The following is a 25,115-nucleotide window of genomic DNA, read 5'->3' as shown; positions in this document are numbered from 1 at the left end:
TTAAATCTTTTCTTTAATTTGTTTGATTAGAAATTGTAACATGCTTCCCCATAACGTGGGCTTAAAAGGAATTATGTATGTATGAATGATTATGAATTGTTTTGTGGGATTTTTCTTTTTTCCTTTAATAATTGGATATTGTAAATGTATTCAAAATTATAATTTAAAAAAAAAAAAAATCATTTATGAGTTTTGGTTTTTTCCCCAAAGATGTCAAGGCAGATGACTTTAAAATATGCAATGTCATCTTAGTAACTATAGAAAAATAGATAAATATAGTGCAAAATATAGACAGCAGATATAAATTTTCAAAACTGACACATTTTGATCACTAAATTGAAAATAAAATCATTTTTCCTACCTTTGCTGTCTGGTGATTTCATGAGTCTCTGGTTGCACTTCCTTCTGACTGTGCATCCAATATTTCTTTCTTTCTTTCACATCCAACATTTCTTTCACAATTTAGCCCCTTCCCCTTTGGGTCCAGGTCTCTCTCCTTCTTTATCCAGCCCCATCCCCTTTGGGTCCAGGTCTATCTCTTTCTTTCTCCAGCCCCATCCCCTTTGGGTCCAGGTCTCTTTCTTTCTTTCTCCAGCCACATCCCCCTTTGGGTCCAGGTCTCTCTCTCTTTTCCCTCTGTTATCCTCCCCAGATCAAGTGTCAGTTCTCCTTTGTACCTTTGTTCCAGATCTCCTTCTCTCCTCAGTTATGATCTTGATCTCTCTATTCTTCCTCAGGGTCTCTCCCCCTCTGTCTGAACCTCCCATAGTCCTGCATCTGCCTTTCTTTTCTAGTCTTTCTTCTGCTTACAAACCCCCCCTTCTCTGCCTCTTTCTCTCCTTCCTTCCTCCCTCCCTCCCCCTCATTGCCTTCCAGCCTTTATCCCACCCCCTCCCCCAAAGCCAGCCAGCCTCCCTCCCTGCTGCACTGAAGCCAGCCAGCCAGCCTGCCTGTCTGTCTGTCTGCCTCTCTCCCTTCGAAGCCTACCGCTGATTCTTCTGCTCCCCCCACCTAGTCCGCCACCGCCGCACACTGCTGCTTCCTGCCCACAGCAACAACCGCAGGAAAGGCATGTCCAGGTGCCGGCCCAGAAACCTTCTTCCAGATGTCAATTCTGACATCGGAGAGGAAGTTCTAGGCCAGCCAGAACTGACATCAGGGAGAAGGCTTCTGGGCCGGCACCTGGACATGCCTTTCCAGCTGTTGTTGAGGCGGTGGGCGGGGAAGCAGGGAGAGAGCCCATTCTTCTCCCTCCTTGAGCTCGCCGCCAGTGTAAAGCAGATCCGTGGCATCGGAGGACAAAAGAGGAAGGAGGAAGGGACACGGTGCCCCTGCTGAGAGAGGGAATTTTAAGTGGAAAAGTTTTCGGATGGAGTAGGATGGTCAATTCCTTTTACTTTCATTTGTAAAAAGTCCCAATCCAATCCAATCCTTAGGTCCATCCAATCCAATCTAATCCCAATCCAATCCAATACCAGGACATCTCCAATACCATGTGCCCAACTCGGTTTACTTGATGAATTTTATATGAGGTAAAGGGCTTCCTCCAAAAAAACCCCACCTGCAGTACACGTTCATTAATATACTTTCTCCAACTCGGGCTTTGAGATGGCGGGAAATGTGTGTTTACGAAGGGGAACGGTTGGGAACACCTCAAGCTCGTTCAGAGTCGGTTAGGAATGGTTTAAAGAAAAGGAGAAGTAAGAGATGGAGGCGGATGTGGGGAGACAATGGGGGGGGAGCAACTAGGCCAGGAACGGCTGCAGCATCCCCTTACACAAAAGCTGCCTGCTGCAACCATCACCCTAATGATGGCGGGACGCACGCTGAGTACGGAGTCAGCACCTCATAGCCCCAGGCGCCGGGTGCGTGGCCAGCCTGCACCAACATGAACAGGTGAGAGACAGGAAGGGGGGCCGTGAGAATGCGCATTGGTCTGACGTCATCCTAATCCCAGTGCAGCTCGCACCCGAAGACGAGGGACTCGTTGGGCGAGTGACATCACATCCTGCCCCTTGCTGTGTGTGTGAGTGCGTAAAGCCCAGCTGTCGCGTGCGCACTGTCCCTCGGTGGCTGGCGGCAAGCTCAACGCTGTTCTCAGTGATCGCCTGCCCTGTTGTCCCCACACACAGCTTCGGGACGCTGCCTCTGAAAACGGGACATTTTGGCATCCCGAAGCTGTGCGTGGGGACAACGGGATAGGGGATCTGAAAAAGGGACGTATGGTCACATTATCCTTCCTTCGCCATTTCTTCAGGCTTCCACTGCCCTGCTCCGTTTTTGAGCGTGCGAATCAGGAGGATTTTTCCCGCCGATCTTCACTTCTGGAGTCGCCGAGCCCCACCGAAGCCCACCGATTGGCCTGGACTGCTGCTCACGCCCACCTCTGCTCCTGATTCGCATGCTCGTCCGCTCCCCGCCGTGGATTGGCTGCAGCCCTGCTGTCTCCGCTGCCCCAAAGCTTTCCCTCTGCTGTGATCTGCCATGCCGGAAATGGGAAGATCGGGCCCTGGTTTTCAGCAGCGAGGGAGGTTCTGGACCCAGCCGGCTGTGCACCCCCTTGAAGCATGCACCAGGGGCGGATGGGCCCCCCCCCCTAGGTACGCCACTAGATCTAGGCACCTAACTTAATTATTTTAAAGGTGTAATTGGCACCGATAATTAAAAATTTGCACCTCATAATTCACTTAAATTGCACTTAATTGGATGGTAAGTGCCTAGTCCAAAGTGCCTACCAGAGAGTAGTCGTGGTAAGGGGGGGGGGGGGGTCCAATTGTGGGCATGTTTTTCATGTAGGCGCCTATTTTGGACTTACTTAGATGCACTCATTTAGACCATGAAAACCCTGCCATAAATATGGTGCACCTAAGGTTAGGATGCCTATAGACATCTAAGCCTACTTTAGGCCACTAGACACTATTCTATAAAGTGCGCCTAACTTTTATAGAATCACGCTTATGCACCATGCTACTTGGTGCCTAAATTTTAGGTGCCATTTATAGAATCAGGCCCTAAATGCTAAGAAGTTCATTATATATCTATGGCCAGTGGTGAAGTAAAGGGGGGGTAGGAGGCCACCTGCCCCCGGGCTCCATCTTGATAACAGTAACATAGTAAATGACGACAGATAAAGACCCGAATGGTCCATCCAGTTTGCCCAACCATACATGCTCCATAAATTAATTATTTAGTTTAAATTGTCCTTCTTTGTAGCTATTTCTGGGCCAGAAACCAGAGCCCTGCCCAGTAGTGTGCTTAGGTTCCATCCACTGGAGTCTCCATCACTCCAGCCCATCTTAACCATCCCAGCCATCGAAACCCTCCCAAGCCCGTCCTCAACTGCCCAGTACTGGCCTTAGTTCCTTCAGTGTATACCTGCTGCTCACACCAGCATTGGCTCTTCCTCTGACATCACTTCCTGGACCTGCGCCTAGGAAGTGACATAAGAGGAAGAGCCGATGCTGGTGCGAGAAGGAGATTGGGGTTGCTTCTCACACCGGGAATGTTAAAGGGATACGGGGGAAGGGAAGGGGCATGCGCGTGCGGCAGGAGGGGGGAGCAGAGAAGGAGGTGGGGGAGGGGCACCACTGCCCTGGGATCCTCTCACCCTTGCTACGCCACTGCCTATGGCTTCTTAGAATTTAGCGTGCACTAATTCTGTTAGTGCACCAAGTTTTAGCAGAAGAGCTCCTAGGAAATTCGGCTTTTTAAATTTCTTTTCCTGTGGGATGACATCTATTTAGGATTATGCACAACGCCAAAGACACAATAAAATGTTGCAATAGCTAATATGAGGACTTGACTTATTTTTCAGCAAAAATAAGTTAGTAGATAATGAAAGAATATGTCAGTGGACCTCACAGTGGACTTGTCAGGTCTTTGCACAACATCCTTCAATTGAGTCTTCTGAAAAAAGCAACAAGTAAAGTTACTTGCACACACCATTCAAAGGAAATGTTTTCAAGCCTGTCAGCTAAGATCGCAGGATGCCATGTTGCCATTCTTCTCTGTTAAAAACTGCTCTACAGAATGCTAAAGGGGATTTTCCATTTCAAATCTTTCACCTGACTTCAATGACCTGAACTGTTCAGTCTCCAACTGCTGGAGGCATACAAGAAGATACTCCATTTTGGATGGTTTCTTCAGGAAGCATGAGAAAGATGTTAAGTGGGGGGTCGGATGCAAAGAACTCTGCCAACCTGGTGTAAAACTTTCATTTTTGGGTCACTGCTCAACACAAACAGCATGCAAATGATATGCACGCTGTTTGTGCTGGGTATTGTGGTGAAACGGGGAGGGACTGTGCCTGGCATCTGTGCACAAGAACTGAGTGGTAGTCAAAGCTCTTGTGCATAGGCTCTGTAGCGTGCGGGGCTGTGATTGATGGAACTCTGGAGGTAAGTAGCAGCAAGAGCAAAAAAGCAAAAAAAAAAAAAAGCCTTCCAGCTGCCGCTGAAGCCTCTTTTTATAGCAAGTTTGAATTGAAAGTTCTTTTTTTTTGGAGTTGCACAGTAATTTTAAATGTGACTGTTAAGAATGGGACACACATGCACCCAACACACGCACATCAGAATTAAAATTCAAGCGGACTGCTCCTACCAGAGAAGACCTGCTAGAAAGGCTTGCGCAATAAAAGGTGGGCATTCCTTGCTGTGCATTAAACAGAGTGCTCATTTTAATACTAATGGTCTCCCTGTAATGTATTTGTGTAGGATTTTCAGTGGCTGCTACTGCAATCAGTAAAAGACCCTGAATCCCATTTTGTGCATTGATGGCTCAGCTAATTTGCAAGTAAGCTTTTGAGCATCAGGGCCTGGGTGAACCTGTCAGAAACTTAAAATAAACATGTTTAAAAAAATAAAGAAAAAAGAAACTTAAAATATTCCAAACTGGCCACTAGTTGGCGCTATTATTCTTTATGGCACTATATGGTCCTTGCAAGATGTATGACTGTTATTTTCTCCCATATCGCTCTGTATTTAAAACATTTCTGGAATATTATGAATAATAATCCCGATTTGTGCTTTTTTTGAACAGAATTGATCTGTCTAGATTAGTATAATCAATTATGAGTCCCTTTTAATAAACGGGGTTAGCCCTTAACATGCACTTTGGTCCAGATTCTCTATATAGCGCCAATATCAGCAGCCGCCGATCGTGTGTCAATCACGTGAGGGTGCCAGAAATGTGGTCCAAGGTTTCCCAGGCCTAGATTTCTGGCGCCTATCTTTGTCGTGAGTCGCGTTTATGTGGGCGCATTGAGCCACCTAACGCCGCTTCTTTAGTGTTAGCCACACCCACAATGGCTTTAGGCGGCCTAAAGCGCCTATGGAGGAGTGATTCTTTCTGATGCCAATTTTTTGGGCACTGGTAGGCACCTTGAAACTCAGTTTAAAACATTATTTGAACGGCATTTTTTACAGAGTTAGGAAATTTGATCACGTGACTCCACTCTTCAAAGATGCACATTGGCTTCCTATTTGCCAGCGTATACAGTTTAAAGTTTTACTACTTATCTTTAAAAACTTGATTTTCAAAGAACCTCAGTGCATTTCTAAAATGCTAATTCCCTATAGTTCCGCTCGCGCACTCAGGTCATCTTCCCAAAATTTATTAGTTATTCCATCTTTAAAAATTATAGGCACCCGTAGATTAGACATGTTTTCGGTCGTGGGCCCCCAATGGTGGAATTCATTGCCCCAATATATAAAAAATGAAAAAGACATTCCCTCTTTTAAGAAATCTTTGAAAACATTTCTTTTTAAAAAGATTTTTAATACATAAAAAATTTGTTTTTCTTAATAAAAATTTTTTTTTGTTTCAAGAATTTTACTACCTCCTCAATGTTTTACCCTTAAATGTGTTTCTTATTATAAGATATGTAACTTTAACCTCCCTTTCCTCCCAATTGTTGTCTGTCTTGTCTAATATCTAATGTTTATATATTTATTGTATGTTTTTATCTTAATTAATTGTATTTTAATGTACATCGCTTTGTATAAAGATATAGCGATTTATCAAATATTTAATAAACCTTGAAACCTTTGCTGATGCCAAAAAAGTCAGTGCCAGTTACAGAATCTGGGCCTTATTCCATAAACACAGGCTACTGTACAAATGTTTTAAAGTGCTTTATGGTATTTTTTTTCTGTTCCTGCATGTGAAACCAAGTTTATTTAATTTTTAAGAAATTTTCTCAGCGGGGGCACAGCAAGAAGAGTAGGCATGGAAAGATTAACCACCTAAGGATTAACCACCTAAAAACAAAACTGCAGTGTGATGTACAAGGAGCAGGATTTTAATTAAAAAAATCATAAAAGGCATACATAAAAATCTGGTTCTAGTATTCTTGTGGACTTGACCCGACACAGTCCGTGTTTCGAAGAAACACTTCTTCCTCAGGGGTCCTAACAGGAAAGTGCCATGAACAAATCTAAGTGGTATTGTAAGTGATGTGAATTATAAAACCAAATGGTGAATGTGAAAAAAAGGGTAAGAGGTAAAAATAAAAATATATCGGTAAATAAAAAGTGTTGGACAAAGTGATCGGAATACAACAACAGTGAAGTGTTAAAGTATCTGTGAATTTAAGATTAAAAGAATCATCCGGATGTGGGTGAAACAAAATCTGAAACGAAAAGGCATAAGACCAAGTGGGAATCATGCCATATTGCAATGTAAGCAACCATGAAGCAAAAGGGAGAAAATCAAAAGACAAAAAACAAGTGAAAAACATGCCATATTCTATGTGAAAAACCATGTGCTATGTGGCTAACACAGGTTCTAAGTGCTCCCCATGTTAACTTTATGCAGGTAACATGTGCTACTGCTAATGGGAACATTAGCACATGACCTGCGAATTTAAAAAAAATCCTAAAATGCTCCATTATATTTCGGCTTGGTGAGGATTATACGGACATGTCCACTTTTTAGAGGTTTTCTTTTTAGGGTTTTCCAAATCCAGCAGTTTGACCAGGTTGTGAAAAGCGTTGAACTCGGGGCCAAGTCTGGAGGACATCTGCGCATACGACCTGATGATGTCACGCACACGCATGTCACAACCGCCCATGCACTGTGGTCCTCCAGACGCGGCCCCAGAGTGGACGAGGTTTGTGTGGGGCTGGGGGATGGAACGGGGCAGGGCTGTGGGCATAACAGGGTGGGGCCCTGGGTGGAATGGGACAGCTGGGTGGAATGGGACAGGGTGACGAATCTTCTTTTTTTGCATCAGAAATCTAGTAACCCTAGGCTTAGTGCAAGAGGAAGTTCCACGTTAAATGTGTTAAACCCAGATTCTAATCCAGGGAATTCTATATATGGTGCTTAGCATTATGTGATATTGCCATGCTGATTTTTCACCTTGGAAAAGCATTATAATGGATGCAAGGTGTGTGTCCTTTATAGAAAAGCACATAGTGCCGATTTCTGTACCTTATTTTGAATGTCATACTTACACCTGCTGAAACCTAGTCCTAATGAAAAAAATTACTGACACAACTTTACTTTTAAACGGTCAATCTTATTCGATATCTCCTACGTTGAAAATTGTAGGGGTTATTTTAGATCGGTCCTTATCTTTTAAGGCCCATACAGATTCTCTAGTTAAGAGATGTTTTATTGTCCTCTGGAAGTTGCGTACAATTAGGGAATATTTTGATTTTATATCAATTAAAATCATGGTTCAATCTTCAATCCTTTCAATATTGGATTATTGTAATGTTATTTATCTGGGATTGTATAAAATAACCATTAGCTGACTAAAAATCATACAAAATACAGCTATTTGTTTGATTTTTAATCTGAAAAACCAATCATATCAGTGTATATTATCAAAAGCTACCATTTGAGGCTAGAGTGTTATTTAAATTTGGATGCATTTGTTTTAAAGTTTTATTTGGTTTAGCACCGGCTTACCTTGTTTCTCATTTTAGTTTTTTTATTTCAAAGAAAAATATTCGTAGATCTGGTTGGTTTTATCTTCCTTCAGCAAATGCATGTTGTTACAAAAAATTTTGGGATAGGACCTTAGCATTCCAAGCAGGATTAATGAATTCATGTTTGAATCTTCTTGTTTCTCCTTTTCTTATTTACTATCAATTTCGAAAAGATCTTAAAACCCACTTATTTAAACAATATAATATACAGTGGAACTTTGGTTTACGAGCATAGTTCGTTCCAGAAGTATGCTCGTAAACCAAATTGCTCGTATATCAAAGCGAGTTTCCCCATAGGAAGTAAGGGAAACTCGCTTTGATTTGTTCCACCTCCTCCTCCCCCCCCCCCCCGAGGCTACCGGCGCTGCTCCATACCCCCCCCCCGCGATCCAGCATCCACCCCTGCGAACCGGCATCCTCCCCCCCTGCTTGCGTCGCCCCCCTCCCCCGCGATCCTACATCTCCCCCCCGAGCACCGCAACGACATCGCTTACCCCGATTGGGCACCGGCACCAGCACCAATGCACAGGAGGTGCCAGTGCCCGAAGATCCTTCCTCTTCTGACCTGGTCTGGGCTGGGCGGTGTGACGGAGATCCTCCCTCTTCCCTATGCTGGGCTGGACTGGGCTTTGAGCATTTGTGCATGCTCAAAGCCTTCTGGTCTCGCTCTCTCGCTGGGGGGGATGCCGGATCACGGGGGGGGGGGGGGGGTGGCACTCGTAAACCGAGTCAAACTCGGTTTCCGAGGTGCTGATTTTGCGAATGTTTTGCTCGTCTTGCAAAACACTTGCAAACCGGTGCACTTGTAAACCGAGGTTTGACTGTACATTATTGATTTTCATTATTCATTAGTTGTAATGCTTGTATTAGTTACTTAGAATTTTATTATGTATGATGTTATTATTATATTGTATGCCGAGGTCCTATTGTGTAAACCGCTATGAACTGCTGGTTAGGCGGTATATAAAAATAAATTATTATTATTAAATGGAGACACCCAAGTTAGTTATACTTACCCAGTGTTCTATAACTCTGTGTGCAACATTTCAGAATGCACGTGACACGCCCATGCACATCCCATGACCACACCCCTTTTGGAATATAAGGTATGGGAGTTAGGTGCCCCGCCTTATAAACTAGTGCAAAGCCAGATGCACATGCAAATTTTGACAAATACCAATTAATCTCAATAATTGGTTGTTGGCACACGATTGTTGATGGTTAAGAGCTCATTAGCCAAGTTGCATGCACATCTTACCAGTGCACAGTGGCATAGTAAGAGGGAGCGGGGAGGGGGGACATACCATCCCGGGTGCCGGCATCTATCCGCTCCCCCATGCCACACTTGCAACCTCCCTCCACCCCTGTACCTCGTTAAGTCTTTGCCAGCGCGAGCAACTTCTCTGACCTGCTGCTCGTGCTGGCCTGGCTCCCCTCTGATATCACTTCCTGGTCATGGGGGCCAGGAAGTCACATCAGAGAGAAAGCCAACGCCGGTGTGAGCAACAGACCAGTGAAGCTGCTTGCGCTGGCAAAGATTTAAAGAGGAACAGGGGGAAGGGAGGGCGTGTGTGTGGCGTGGGGGGCAGGGAAGGAGGGGGCGCAGAAGTAGCAGGGGGTAAAGAGGGCACGGTGGGGCGCCACTACCCCGGGAACCTCCTACCCTCGCTACGCCACTGCCAGTGCATCCAAATGTGGGTGCCATATACATAATGCAAGGGATATATTTTAGGTGTGATGACTTATGCCAGTCATAGAGCTGGTGTAAATGCTTGAACCTCGATTGCTATAAAACATGCATAAATTATGTAGGTGCTTAACTTTAGGCACACTTAATAGAATTTGGGGGTAAGTGCTTAATGCTCTTTAGCAAAAGGGCTCCTTATTTTTACATACTTTTTGATCAATGGATTTGTATACTTGTGTACCAACTGGATATAGCTCAGATTTTGCCCCTGAAAATGACTTTACTATAATTTCTTGAAGATTCTGAAGCTCTTACCATGGTGGTGAATCTGGATACCCTATATTAACCTGTGACATTGTTTCCATGTATGAGCCAAGATCGAATGCAGGTGAGAATTCCTCAATGCAGGCGGATTGTAGCTCTCCATTTGAACCACCATACGAGGAACTGTCTGGGCCTATAAAACACAGAAAGGTACATGACTAAAGCAGTTTTTCTCTGATGGAATTTTGTAGCAGTGGGTATGAAAAGCATAGCACTGAATTAACAGGGTTATTAGCGGCTGACACATCACTATAGGGCCTAGTTACCAAACTCTTTGCTATGTGCAAAGCCTATTGTAAGGTTTGCCTACCTTTGTAATAATTCACTGGCTGGATAAGAACATAAGATGTGCAATACTAGATCACACCAAGGGCTCATCAAAACCTGCACCCTGTCTCTGACAATGGCCAATTCAGATCACTTGTGTCCAGACAGATCCCAAGGAGCAGAGAAGTACATAAGTATTGCTGTACATTCCCTCAAGACCAGTATCTTGTTTCCAACAATGGCCAATCCTAGTCCTGAGTACCTGGCAGGATCCCAAAAGAGTAACACATTCCATGTTGCTTATTCCATTGCTCATACTTAGAGATATGTGGTAGTTTTTCCAAGTTGACATCCTATATAATAAAATGCTAAGCGCGCATGCGCACTCTTACCCCGTGTTCCCTGATCCCTGATCTGTCGGGCTGTGTCAGGTAAGAGTACGCATGCGCGCGTCTAAGGACCGGTGATAGGTAACACACCGCAATTTTTCCCCCCCCGCCGCCAACCCTACCCGGCGCACCAGAAACACCCGTTGACCCTCCCAGCTGACCCACCGCGAGACAAACACAAACCTCCCGGCTCCAGCAGCATCCGAAGCAGAATAAACACGCTGCTTCGCGTCCTTCTACTGGCCTAATTTCCTCTGCCGCGTCCCTGATGACATCATCGAGATGCGGCAGAGGAAATTAGGCCAGTAGAAGACCGCGAAGCAGCGTGTATACTGTGCCTCGGACGCTGCTGGAGCTGGGAGGTTTGTCAGCTGTCTAGCAGTGGGAGGGTTGGCTGGAAGGGTCAACGAGGGTTTCAGGTGTGCCGGGTAGGGTCGGCGCAGGGGGGGGGGGTTAAATGGATACATGCCGCTCAAGGGGATGGGAGGCAGGCAGGCAGGCTGGCATTGGGGGTGGGGTGGGGGGGAGTTAAATGGAAACATGCTGCTCAGGGGATGGGAGGCAGGCAGGCTGGCATCGGGGGTGGGGGTGGGACAAAGTCTGGAAGATAATGATGGGGACATAGGAAGGAGGCACTGGGGCACTAAGGACATAGAAAGGGGTACTAAGGACATAGGATGCACTGAGGGCACTAAGCAGGACAGAAGCACTGGGGGCACTAAGGACATGGGTAGGAGGCACTGGGGGCACTAAGGACATAGGAAGGGGGCACTGGGGGTGTTAAGGACATAGTACGCTGGCACTGGGGCACTAAGAACACAGTACGCAGGCACTGGGGCACTAAAGTAAGGACGTAGGAAGGCGTACTAAGGACATGGGAAGGAGGCACTGAGGGCACTAAGGACATAGGGAGAGTCACAGACAGAAAAAATGACAGACAGACAGGCAGCATGCAAGGACAGAGAGACAAAGAAAAAAAACCCCAGACAGACAGACATCTACTCTAGCACCCGTTAATGTAACGGGCTTAAAGACTAGTACCTCTATAATAGTGTCTCTGCAGGAACTTGTCTATCCCCTTTTCAAACCCACCTATGCTTGACCACATTCTCTGACAACAAATTCAACGGCTTAATTGTAGGTTGAGTTAAAAAATACTTTCTCAGAATTGTTTGAAAAGTGCTTCCTATTAATTTTATGTCGAGCCTGTTCATTCTCCCACCCACCTTTTACAGAACTGCGCAAGAGGTTTTTAGCGCTGGTTGGCACGCTGGATGCTTTGCGCTGTTCCGACGCTCATAGGAACACTATGACCGTCAGAGCATCGCAGACCATTCAGTGCACCGGCCAGCGCTAAAAATCTTGTAAAAGGGTGTATGTGTGTGGTGGTTTATTATTATTTAAAATAAGGTACACAAAAAAAGTGGATAACATTTCTGGGAATCATGTCTTAAATTTTTGACTGCCCGAGGGACTTTGCCAAATGTCTTTTAGAAATAGAAATACAATTAAAATGTATATTCAGCAGATTACTAATTATGGTCTTATGTGGATTACAAGAAGATTAACTAAACATTTCCAAATTTATTAACCTTTTTTTGATAAAACGCTAATCATAACTTCTAAGCGCTTTACATTAAAAATGGGGGAAACTATCAAGAGACCAACTGAAACAATGCAAATAAAAACAGACTATAAAATGAATCAAACAGACTTGACGTACAATGAAACAAAAGGAAAGAGGGGAGAGCTACAATATTTAGAGAAAAGAAGACATTAAGAGCTCCTTTTTAGGGCCTTAACGCGCGGAATAGCGCACACTAAAATGCCATGCATGCTAGCCGCTACCACCTCCTCTTGAGCAGACGGTAGTTTTTCGGGTAGTGTGTGCTAATCCGGGGTGTGTGCTAAAAACGCTAGCCCGAAAGGTAAGAGCCGAGGGGATGTATAGCCATAATATAATAAACAAACCAAACTGGATCAAGGAAACATTTCTTAAAAAGATGTGAAAATCTGTATCAACCTATTCCCTCTAGTTTTACCCACATATTTATTAATGCCTCCAAAAAAATCTAACCGATTTTTGAGGCAAGCCTCCCTCCCACCCCTTGCAATCTGTTTTGGCTCTGCCACATTAAGCTATGTCTATCCATGTGGCCAGTAACTCCAGAGCTCCATCAATCGTAGTCCTGCACGCTTCTGGGCCTACGCACAAGGGCTGTGCCTACATCTCAGCTCTTGTGCACAGATGCCAGGCACAGCTCCTCCCCGTTGCACCACTCTATCATTTTGTCCAGTATCAACATCAGGCTCACCAGACTGGAGTCCTTTGTAATGGTTGGTATTTTATTTGCACATGATTCGAGTCTCTTTCAATTGAAAGGAAGCTCTGGAATGAGAGGGCATAGGATAAAGTTAAGAGGTGATTGGCTCAGGAGTAATCTAAGGAAATACTTTTTTTAAAGAAAGGGTGGTAGATGGGTGGAACAGTGGAAGGAAGTAGTGGAGATAGAGACTGTGTCTGAATTCAAAAGAGCCTGGGATAGGCATGTGGGATCTCTTAGAGAGAGGAAGAGATAATGCTTATGCGGATGGGCAGCTCTATGACCTCACAATGCAGGTGCACAGAGCCTTAGCCTATAGGAAGAGGAGATACAAATATTAAGAGCCTTAGCCTATAGGAAGAGGAGATACAAATGTTAAGAGCCTTAGCCAATAGGAAAAGGAAAAGATAATGCTTACTGCGGATGGCCACTCTGCCCCAGTCCCACCCCTACACAAATCTCATGTCTCCTTCCCTGAGCTTGGTGCTAAGTCTGGAGAACCTCCATGAATGCGTGGGTGTCAGCATCGACATCCGCACATATGCAGAGGCCCTCCTGACGTGGCCCCGAACGCGGGGGCCTTCCAAAACCTGGACAAACTCAGGTTTTTTAAATCCCTCCAGGCACCCGTACAGTCCTCTAAAAAAGAGGACGTGTTCAGGTTTTCCCGGACGTCTGGTAACCCTAATTCTAGTCCTGGGAGCATGAGAAATAAAATGGCTACAACTTCCCTGCCCATTAATTTCTGCGGAGTGCCTGACTTCCAGACTGGGTGGTAGCATTTTTTTAAGAAAAAACAGTAAAAACAGGAGTATGTTCAGGCACATTGCACAGGACACCCTAGGCCTGTCCCAAATTTGCTTATGCCTTAATCTGCTCCTGGATCGAGCAATCATGATTCCTGAATGAGTTTAGCTCCATCTCCATTCTAAAGCCACCCAGGACCCTGGTTGGCTGAAATGAATATAAATCCAATCGTTTCTTCTAGTATATCTACTATAATCTCCTATACAAAGGCTAACTTTAGGTCAAGAAGATCTTTACTCAGTAATATCAGGAATAAAGACAAAAACGTAAATGAATATATCACTTCCAGGGAAGGAATACCGGAAATGACATAGAACGCCGTTAAAAATCAGAGTGAACAACGTATTGGGGATCTAAAATGGATTATAACTTGCTGAGAACCAACGGCGGTCACATCAAATAGTAAGTAAGTTGATCATATTCAAATACGCGGTGTAATACAGGTTCAATTTCTTTGTGAGATTTTAAGAAAAAAAGTATCTAAACAACAATAGAGGGCGGTTTCCCGAAGGCTTCATAGACAAATAGAATGAGAGGTTTTTAACTAAAAAATAACACTATATAAAAATATTTTGTTCTTTTGTTCTTAGAATAATTTGCAAAATACAACGCTCAGTCCTGAATAAGCTCTCAGTACTACACGAGAGCGAAACGGAGATCCTCTGTCACGGTGGAGCAAGCCGGGCGATACATAACACCCGAGCTAAGTATCATATAGTACCATTGAATATAAAGAACAATAGTAACAAAACAGCAATTTTCTATGTCCCTTCAATAAACTGTATATCCGGGGTCCCTTCTCTCCTTTGCACATGATTCATTTCAGCTTCACCCCCTCTCCATTTTTCTGTCTTTACCCCCTCCCCTATGCTTTGGCATCTCTCTCTTTCTCTTCTCCTTTCCTTCCTTCCTTCCCACTCCACACCATGGTGTGGTATCTCTATCTCCTTCCCTTCCCTCCCCCCATGCCATGGCATCTCTTCCTCCCCCTCCATGGTCTGGTATCTCCTTTCCTTTCCATCCCTCCCATGGACTTGGCATCTCTGGTTCCTCTCCCTTGTCTTCCTTCTCCTTTCTTCCCTCTCTCTCCCCAATAGTGGTTTAAACAGCAATTAAATAAATATGAAAAATGTATGAATAAAAGGGAAAGACTCTGATCAATGATAGCCCGCACACATGGCCAATTAACCAAGATTAGTTCTGGTAATTGACCGCGGGCACTTGAGACCTGTAGTCTTTATTCCTGATATTACTGAGTAAAGATCTTCTTGATCTAAAGTTAGCCTTTGTATGGCTGAAATGAATACCATAAATTAGCATTGCAACAATAAGCCTAAGCTGTATCTTACCATAGCCAGCATCTGATCTCAGGTGGGGCTGTCTTAATCGCCCATCTTTTCGTAGGCTGCCGACGATAATTGTCACACAAGACAGAAATAGCACAAGTCCAATCACTATTCCAGCCACGACTAAGGGTGACACCAACAAACTGGTGTCACTGTTGCTTTCACTGTAGCTGGGGCACTCGATGGGGCTGCTTTGGTTTGAATGAATTTCTGCAAAGTACAGACAGAGGAAGCAAGAATGTCAGTGAGGTCACAAGTGTCTCCGATGATGGCCAAGATTAGTGCTCAGTTGCCATCTATGGTAGAAGCTTTTAACTCAGTCCTTAAGACACACCCTACCGGTCTGTTTTATCAGGCTATTCATGCCAAAAATGGCCGAGATAGATTTGCAAGTATATTCATTGTAGGTTTCCTGAGAACTGGACTGGGAGAATGGGTCAATAAGCACTATTCAGCCAATTGCACAAAGTACAGATTCCCCTTAATTCTATAAATTTGCAAGCACAATTTTATGCTTATCTCTGGATTTTATATATGGTAAGAGTGGATAGCGTAGCTGGTTTTAAGAAAGGTTTGGACAATTTCCTGGAGGAAAAGTCCATAGTCGGTTATTGAGAAAGACATGGGGGAAGCCACTGATTGACCTGGATCGGTAGCATGGAATGTTGCTAATCTTTGGGTTTTGGCCAGGTACTAGGGACCTGGGTTAGCCACTGTGAGAATGGGCTACTGGGCTTGATGGACCATTGGTCTGACCAGTACAGCTGCTCTTATGTGTGCCAAGTATAGGACAATCAAGCCATTGTAACATCACTGATGAGGTTGGCTCTGAGGCATTGTGGAATGAGGCATTATGACATCACAATCTCAGCTCTGGAATGTTGCTCTCATTGGGGTTCCGGAATCTTGCCGGGTTAAGGAATGACTCTGCGGGGGAGCCGGTGCCGGGATGCGGTGGTGAGATGGAGCAGCGTCAGAATAGGGAAGGTGGCCGGCTGTGCACCCCCTTGGGGCGTGCACCTGGGGCGGATCGTCCCCCCCCCTTAGTACGCCACTGATTATTATTAAGACTCAGCCAAAAGGAAAGATTTATAAACTATATAGAGTTTTACCTCATGCAAAATTGTCATTTTTTTAATAAGACATTAACTATTTTTTTCTGAGGCCTTCTAAGTACCTACAAATCCAAAATGTGGCCCTGCAAAGAAAGGGTTTGAGTTTGAGACCACTGCACTAGATGGACATGACCCCTCCCTGACCTCAGAGTTTTATATTCCCCTCCAAAAGTTAAGACTTCAGTTATATTGGGTTACTTTCCTGGAACAGATCACCCCCCTGTTCAGATTTGATTAGGTTTTTAAAAAAATTTATAATCCACCTTTCACAAGGCATCATCACATGCAGAATAAATCTACACAAACAACATCAATTTCATCATACAATAATTAAAATTTTCTACATAAATCATTTAACATAAAAATAAAAACATGACAACAATAATATTACACAAATCTTTTCTTACTGCAATAATCACGTAACAGATCGCCTCTTCTCCACCCGCCAACTCAACCTGCGTATTTCATAAGGCAAAACAGGTATTTTGTACAGGCGCCCAAACTTCTTTGTTGTTTAATGTAAGACGGGAGTTTATTCCACTCTTCTGGTCCTAAATAAGGAAAACCCCCCCTCCAACCCTCACAGTCTGCAATCTTAACTCTTTTCTCGATGTTTTAGACAAATCACGCTGTGTTGCTGAGCGCAACTTCAGGAGCGCAATATAGGGAGATGCACATTCAACCATATATTGTGGGGCACACCCTTGCACACTTAGGGCTCCTTTTACGAAGCCGCGTGACTTTTCATCACGCGCTAACCCCCGCGCTAGCCAAAAAACTACTGGCTGCTCAAGAGGAGGCAGTAGCGACTACTGCGGCCGGCATTTTAGTGCGCGCTATTACGTGCGTTAAACCGCTAACGCAGCTTCGTAAAAGGAGCCCTTAGATAAATTAATAATAATAATTTATATTTAATCCTGAATTCAATCCTCAGCCAATAAGGTTTAAGATAATACTCCGTTACATGTTCATTTTTCTGAAGTCGAAACACCTTCTGGATTGGCACCTTCTGGAACAAGAACCTGTACAGTTCTTCCTACAATTGCATAGGAAAGCACATTTTGGCAGCTGCTTTTCATGGCTTAATATATAAACACAATATTTGTCTTCAGACAAATTTAGTCTTTTTGTATAGTGGATCCTCAGATGGCTACTATGAGCTGGTAAATGTAGAACATTTTTTTTAAATTTAAAGGAACAACGCTGAATTTTTCAGCTCAATAACTTAAATGAAGAAATAGACTGGATGTCTATATTGTAAGGCTTTCCTCAATGATCCAGCGTAAGAGTGACTTTTTTTTTTTTTTTCAGTTTATATTACCTGACCTCAAATGCTGTGAAGAGTAGAAAAAGCAATGTCGTCGTGAGTTTGATATGCAAGTATGCTGGGATCCTTTTCAAAAAATGGTAAATCCCACAGTTTTTAATCTCTGTGTGATTATATATATAATAATAATTACTAAACTGGTATCCTCATTTTTTATATGACGTGGAGGGGCATATGCAAAAGAAACATCTAAGTCCGTTTTTCGCCTATTTCCAAAACATTTTTTTTTTTAATGAAAATCGTGTAACTGTACGTCCAGCTGTTTGATTACCCAGACTGCTAATTCTATTTTTATACCTCATTCTCATCCAAAAATTTGTCCAAGTCAAAAACGCCCAGAACAAGACCTTTTGGATGTGGGCGGAGCCAGCAAAGTGATGGAATGGACACCCAAACATTGCACCAGAGTATGGGGCACCTTACAGGGCACTGCTGTGAACTTCATAAAAAGGGCTCCACATATACATCTCACCACAACAACCTTATAGGTCATGGTGAGCCCCCTAAAACACCCCCAGAACCTGCTAGACCCACCTGCCTACCACCCCAATAGCCCTTATGGCTGCAGGTGCCACTTATATGGCAGTACCTAAGGGTTTTGGGGGTGCACATGTTTCACCATGCATGCAGTGGTTAGAGTGGCTTATGGGCCTGGGTCTTCTTCTCCATGGTTCACTAGGCTACCCCCCCAGACCATTTAAGTCACCTCTGTGCAGCTCTACTAGGCTTTCCTATGCCAGGTGCTGATGTTCTGGAGGCAGATATGTGATGTTTTTATTATGATTTTTATGGCGGGGGGGGGGGGGGAGGGTGTCAGTGATCACTGGGGGAGTGTGTAGGGGTCTGTACTTTGTTCCTGAAGTGGTTATCTGGTCACTTTGGATACCTTCTTGTGACTTAGACCTGGTTTTAGATGGCCTAAGTCACAACGTCCAAGTTCCATCTAGGCAGTGTTGTTAAACTTTCGGTTATACATGCAGTACGACTACATGTAGGACAGCTCACATCCTGCCCAAATCCCGCCCTTGCCACTCCTCCTGAAACACCCCTTTTAGCTCTGGGTGTACTGCAGCACTGTGAAGGCCTAAGTCGTTTTTAGATATGTCTAAAACTGGATTCAATTATCGGCACTTGGCTGACTTGTCTCACTGATCGTCCAAATGCTGATTTTGGCCGTTTTTTTAGACGTATTTCCGTTTCGATTATGAGCCCCATAGAGTATAACTAGTGCGAGGTGCCTCGACCCTGAAGACATGGTCATGTCGGGAGATGTAGTCCTTACAGCGTTTTAAACCAGATAATTGTCTATGAAATAAGCATTGAATGAAGACTATTTTTGTCAGAAAGTAGTAAAATAATATATTATATACATCAAGATATAAATTAATGTTTTGGACCAATGAAGAATTTGGCTGTGAAGTGGGCATTAAAATTTTTCAGGTCATAATAGTCACCTGAGGATTCATGAAAAAAAATATACATTTGTTTGAAGACTGACATTGTGTTATATATTTCACTTTGGTAAATTGTCATTGAAAGACGGATTGGCAGACTGTGATTAATTTACATGGTATAAGACACCTTCTCTGTCTGCTAAGGCTGACAAAAGGCATTGACCTTGAAGGCCATATTCAGATTTCCCAGGCATATTCGAGAGGCCGCTGAAAAGTTCTCAGCCCAACCAAGAAACTTGCCAGTTATTCTACACTTTTCTTGACCCTTTTTGTTTCAATGAAGCAAATGCATCTAGTAAATGGACACAAGTATAGGGAAACCAAGCCATTGTGACATCACCAATGAGTTGGCTCTCAGACATTGGTGGAATGAGGCATTATGACATCACAATAGGAAAAACTGCTGAAAAGTTCTCAGCCCAACCAAGAAGAGAATAATGTGGGGCCATGAAACTTACACTTTTCTTGACACTTTTCATTTCTCAGGTTGGTCCTTGAACACTCCCTTGCTAGTCAGGTTTTCAGCTGAGCCGGCAGGACTCCACTAAGCCACGGCTTTGGGGAGGTATGTCGGCTCAGCTGATCGGGAATTCCCTTGCCTTGATCAGCTGATGACAAGGGATGACTTGATCAGGCAGGCGCGATTCTGTAACCGGTGCCATGGGCGCCAGTTACATAATCTGGGGGGGGAGGGGAGGGTTAAGGCGTCTGTTTTTACAGACAGATGCAATTCAGCATAGGACGCTGGTGTGCGAATCTCAGCTGCTTCTAAGGAGGCTGCTGAGACCGGCTTCCTATCCAGCATCTGCCCCTTTAGGCGCCTAATAAGCATGCAAGTATGTTTAGTTTTAGGCACCCATTACAGAATCTGACCCTTTTAGGTCCATGAAATCAATAAAACACAAAGTAGGTCACCATAAAACTATTTGATTTAAAATCCTGTCTAATGTGGATTGTGTAGCCGCAACCAAATAAAACCAGGCCCACGTTAGTAAAGAAAAGCAATGCCCAGAATGAAACCAAACGCAATGTTGCCCCAGGGATCATACAAGATAAATACAATAGTCAGTTGCTGGACACTTTAAAGATGACCTGCTTCGCTTTCTCATTTTATATAACACAAAGATCATTTGGGAATTTTTTGTCGCTGAATACATTATATAAAGACCATTTTGGAAAAAAAAATCTGCCCTAATGAGCATTCTTTCAAATGCTTTCAGCATGCCTATAAATCTGAAAGCTCAGTGCCAGAGATTTGGCCAGGCACCGTGCAACTCATTCAGATCAGTCCTCTGTGCCTAGATTGAACTCTTCATATTCATTGAAACAAATCTCATAGGTGACTGGGAACCTTTCTAAAGAAATCATTGCAACTGGATGACCTTGAATAATACAATCATGAGAATAAAAAGGGGGGAGGTCTAACTATGCTTTTTGTTCCAGGATGCCTTTGGCCAATAACTGTCCTTAAATGGACAAAAACAAACAAATTTTATCATCTTTTACTCTAACCTATTGTATTTTCCTTTTTCTTTCACGATTGTAGGTCTTCCCTTTCTTTCCTAACTAGTCTTTAAGCCCGTTACATTAACGGGTGCTAGAGTAGATGTCTGTAGGTATGGTGTGTTGTTTTTTTTTTATTTGTCTCTCTCCCTGGACGCTGTCTGTCTGTCATTCTTTGTGTCTGTGTCTCTCCCAGGTCCCCTGTCTGTGCGTCTTTCTTTCTGTCTGTCTCCCTGGCCCCCCCCCCCTGCTTGCTAAAGCAGCCCCCTTTCACCTCTCCCCCTGTTGTGCAATGCCTGCCTGTTTCGTGGCCCCCCTTCTGTTCCTCCCTACCCCCCGATTGCTGTCTGCCCCCAGCACAACTCTCCCCCCAAAGCAGCCCCGTTTCCCCCTGTTGTGCAATGCCTGCCTGCTTCATGGCCCCCCATTTGTTCCTCCCCCAATTGCTGTCTGGCCCCAGCACACCCCTCCCCCCAAAGCAGCCCTCTTTCCTGCCTGCTCCATAGCCCTTCTTTTTCGCTTCCCCTCCCGTTCTTCCCCTTCCTCCATCCACCCATGGTTGCTTCCACCGCTGTCGCTCCTGTTCAAAGCTGCCTGCTTCAAACAGGAGCAGAAGCAGTTGATGCGGGAGGGGGGACTCGTGGACGTGTTCCCTACCGGACACTGCCGCCACCAGCGCTGCTCCGCACCCCCTTCATCTTGCCCTCTGGTGCGCCAAGCCAGCGCATGCACGTAAGCCGCTGGTCATCCGCCTCGGGGGGGGGGGGGAAGAAGAGAGAGAGCAGAGAGGCGGCGACGGCAAAGTTAGTGTAAGAAAGACGCTGCGTCTTTCAACAGGGAGCAGGACAGAGCGTAAGCCGCGCATGCGCACTTCCTATGTGTCGCTACAGCTCACGGAAAACCGGCGCACACATAGGAAGTGCGCATTTGCGGCCTAGCGTTTTATTATATTAGATGTTTGAAGTAAGTCCATATGTCTTATTATGTGTTTTATTAAGTCACTTTGGTTCTGTCTAGTATCCCTGACTTTTAAATTGTTTTTATTTAAATTTGATATTGTACACCGCTGAGAAATCTGATTAAGCGGTTTAAAAATTTTTTCTAATAAACTTGAAAACTTGAACCTTGTCTTTCAGCTGTCGCATAAAAGTTAATTCTATAAACTGGTACCAAAAATTAGGCACCTATAGCATGCGTATGTTACAAGATACATGCATTGACGCACATCGTCAGCACCAATAATTGCAAGTTACATGCATACATGCTGGGTGCTGCTCAATGGAAGCCACGTAGCACACCACTGCATGATGGGTGGAGCATGGACGTGTCACCAAGCGATGCACACAATGTATAGAATAACATCAGTTGTTCGTATTGCATGGCAGTTTTAGGTGCACCAAATTACACCTGCTATTGACATGAGGTGAGGCTAGGTGGCGAGGATATAAATTCCCCTGAACTATCTCTGTGCTCAGCTTAGACATCTCTCTCTGTATAGGGTTACCATATTTTTGATAGGAAAAAAAGAGGACACCTGGCCTTGCCCCATTCTGATTCCAGGCCCATCCCCTTCCAACCCCAGTCCCACCCCTTTCTGCTTCCATTCCTGCTCCCACACATATCTCCACTTCTTCCTGGAGCTCAGGGCCGCATCTGGAAAGCCTCTGAGCATGTGCAAATGTGACGCAATCTCATGCATTTGGGCTGCAAAAACCCAAGGGAACGGTACAGTTTAGGCGGTGAAGAACTTATGTGCATGACAGAAGAGCGGGACTTGGGTGTGATTGTATGTAATGATCTTAAGGTGGTCAAACAGGTTGAAAAGGTGACGGCGAAAGCTAGAAGGATGCTAGGTTGCAAAGGAAGAGATATGACCTGTAGGAAAAAAGAGGTATTGATGCCCCTGTATAAGACTATAGTGGGACCTCATTTAGAATATTGTGTACAATTCTGGAGGATGAACCTTCAAAAAGATACAAAAAGGATGGAGTCAGTCCAGAGGAAGGCTACTAAAATGGTGTGTGGTCTTTGTGATACAGCGTATGGGGACAGACTTTAAGATCTCAATATGTATACTTTGGAGGAAAGGCAAGAGAGGGGAGATATGATAGACGTTTAAATACCTATGTAATATTAATGCACATGAGTCGAGTCTCTTTCATTTGAAAGGAAGCTCTGGAATGAGAGGGCATAGGATGAAGTTAAGAGGTGATAGGCTCAGGAGTAATCTAAGGAAATACTTTTTTACAGAAAGGGTGGTAGATGCATGGAACAGCCTCCCAGAAGAGGTAATGGAGAGAGAGACTGTGTCTGAATTCAAAAGGGCCTGGGATAGGCACATGGGATCTCATGGAGAAAGAGATAATGGTTACTGCGGATGGGCAGCTTTATTACCTCACAATGCAGGTACACAGAGCCTTAGCCTATAGGAAGAGGAGATGCAAATGTTAACCCTTTCAGGACCATAAGGATCGTAGGCCAATTTTTGTGGTTTTGATGACATTTTTTATGGTAAAAAGGGCTTGCAGATGCCAAAAAATTGATTTTTTTTGTGAAATATCATTATTTTTATTTAAAAAAAATCACACTTCTGGCTTATGGACAGTGTGGCAAGTGAATCTTCTCGTCAATCTAGCAACGACGCTAATGAATGAATGTCGGAACCAGTTTGTTTACATAAAGGCAGTATCATATGGAATCCGTACATATCAAATTTAGAACTGTAGACTATCCCAATCAAAATTTATAGGATTTTAAAGTTATGGGACAAATATGTCCCTTGGTCCTGAAAGGGTTAAGAGCCTTAGCCAATAGGGAGAGGAGGAGATAATGGCTACTGCAGATGGGCAGACTAGATGGGCCATTTGGCCTTTATCTGCCATCATGTTTCTATGTTTGAAGATCCTCCAGGTGCAGCCCCCAAGCTATGGCAGAGTCAGGACCGTGCAAAGTCCAGACAAAATGCCGGGTTTGCAAAATCCATCTGGATACCCAGACAGTCCTCTAAGAAGAGGACATGTCCAGGTAAATCTGGACATCTGGTAACTATCTCTGTACCACTGCGTTAGAAAAGTTTCTCAGACTCTAATCAATATTTTATAAACTTCTATCATATCCCCTCTAAGAAGTCTTTTCTCTTAGTTGAAGAGTCTTCTTTCTTAAGGGAGGTATTCTACATCATATTCTGATTACAATTATATAGCTAAGCTAATAAATGTTCAACTAAATCAAATCCTACTCGGACCTAGTAATTATTTGCTGATGAGAAAAGCCACTCCTTCAGCTACTTCCTCAGTAACCTATTATCCTTCATCCGTTTCACCTTTTCTGGAGGAACAGCTATAGAAAACTTCTGCCAAGATCATTCCTCACAAATAAGTTGAACACTAGAAACCAATGACTAATCCTGCTGGGAGGAGCATAAAGGCCTAGCAGCAGGGCAGGATTAATTCTTGGGCCTTAGGCAAAATGTTGCCTCCCCCCCATCTTTGCAAGAGGTCAGGGAGACAAAGAGCCTGGAACACACTACCCTCCAGAATGTTGACTGGGATGGAGCCACAACCACAAATGTGTCCATTTATATTGGGCTCAAATGTCCATTTATATTGGGCTCAGAAGTCCATCGTGCCCAGCAGTCCACTCACACGGAGGCCCAACAGGTCCAGGACCTGTGTAGTAGTCCTCTATCTGTACCCCTCTATCCCCTTCTCCTTCAGAAAATTGTCCAATCCCTTCTTGAACCCTAATACCGTACTCTGTCCTATCACGCCCTCTGGAAGCGCAATCCAGGTGTCCACCACTTGTTGGGTGATGAAAAACTTCCTAGCATTGGTTTTGAATCTGTCCCCTTTCAACTTTTCCGAATGCCCTCTAGTTCTTGTAGTTTTTGAAAGTTTGAAGAATCTGTCCCTCTCTACTTGCTCTATGCTCTTCATGATCTTGTATGTCTCTATCAGATCCTCTCTAATTCTCCTCTTCTCCAGGGAAAAGAGCCCCAATTTCTCCAGTCTCAGTGTATGAAAGGTTTCCCATACCTTTTATCAAACGTGTAGCTCTCTCTGAACCCTCTCGAGTATCGCCATATCCTTCTTAAGGTACGGCGACCAATATTGGACGCAGTACTCCAGATGCGGACGCACCATCATCCAATACAATGGCAGGATAACTTCTTTCGTTCTGGTTGTAATACTCTTCTTGATTATACCTAGCATTCTATTCACTCTCTTAGCGGCCGCTGCGCACTGTGCCGACGGCTTCATTGTCTTATCCACTATTACTCCCAAGTCCCTTTCTTGGGTACTCTCACTCAATAACATCCCTCCCATCATATAGCTGTACCTCGGGTTTTTGCTTCCTACATGCAATACTTTACATTTCTCTACATTGAACTTCATCTGCCATCTCGTCGCCCACTCCCCTAGCTTGTTCAGGTCCTTTTGTAATTCCTCGCAGTCCTCTTTAGTCCGAGCACCACTAAATAGTTTGGTGTCGTCTGCAAATTTTATTATTTCGCACTTCGTCCCTGTTTCTATATCAATTATAAATATATTGAATAGCAGCGGTCCAAGCACCGACCCCTGCGGAACACCACTCGTGACCTTCCTCCAGTCCGAGTGGTGGTCCTTCACTCCTACCCAC

The 25,115-nt window shown here is 44.3% G+C and overlaps 1 protein-coding gene across 3 annotated transcripts in view; it reads right to left on the bottom strand.

The window, feature by feature from the left end:
• Nucleotides 1-25,115, bottom strand: part of BEAN1 (brain expressed associated with NEDD4 1) — a 68,496-nt gene that overhangs the window by 7,087 nt on the left and 36,294 nt on the right. For 2 of the 3 annotated variants that reach the window (XM_033940441.1, XM_033940440.1), the window contains exons 4-5: nucleotides 15,082-15,288; nucleotides 9,937-10,078 (exon numbers count right to left, since the gene is read on the bottom strand). In XM_033940441.1, the coding sequence (XP_033796332.1) occupies nucleotides 9,937-10,078; nucleotides 15,082-15,288 (349 nt within the window). The remainder of the gene's footprint in view (nucleotides 1-9,936; nucleotides 10,079-15,081; nucleotides 15,289-25,115) is intronic. The other variant, XM_033940442.1, reaches the window with a different exon arrangement.

This window comes from Geotrypetes seraphini, chromosome 4 (genome assembly GCF_902459505.1).
Source record: "Geotrypetes seraphini chromosome 4, aGeoSer1.1, whole genome shotgun sequence".
Taxonomy (NCBI): domain Eukaryota; kingdom Metazoa; phylum Chordata; class Amphibia; order Gymnophiona; family Dermophiidae; genus Geotrypetes; species Geotrypetes seraphini.
This window is presented reverse-complemented; position numbering and strand designations above follow the sequence as displayed.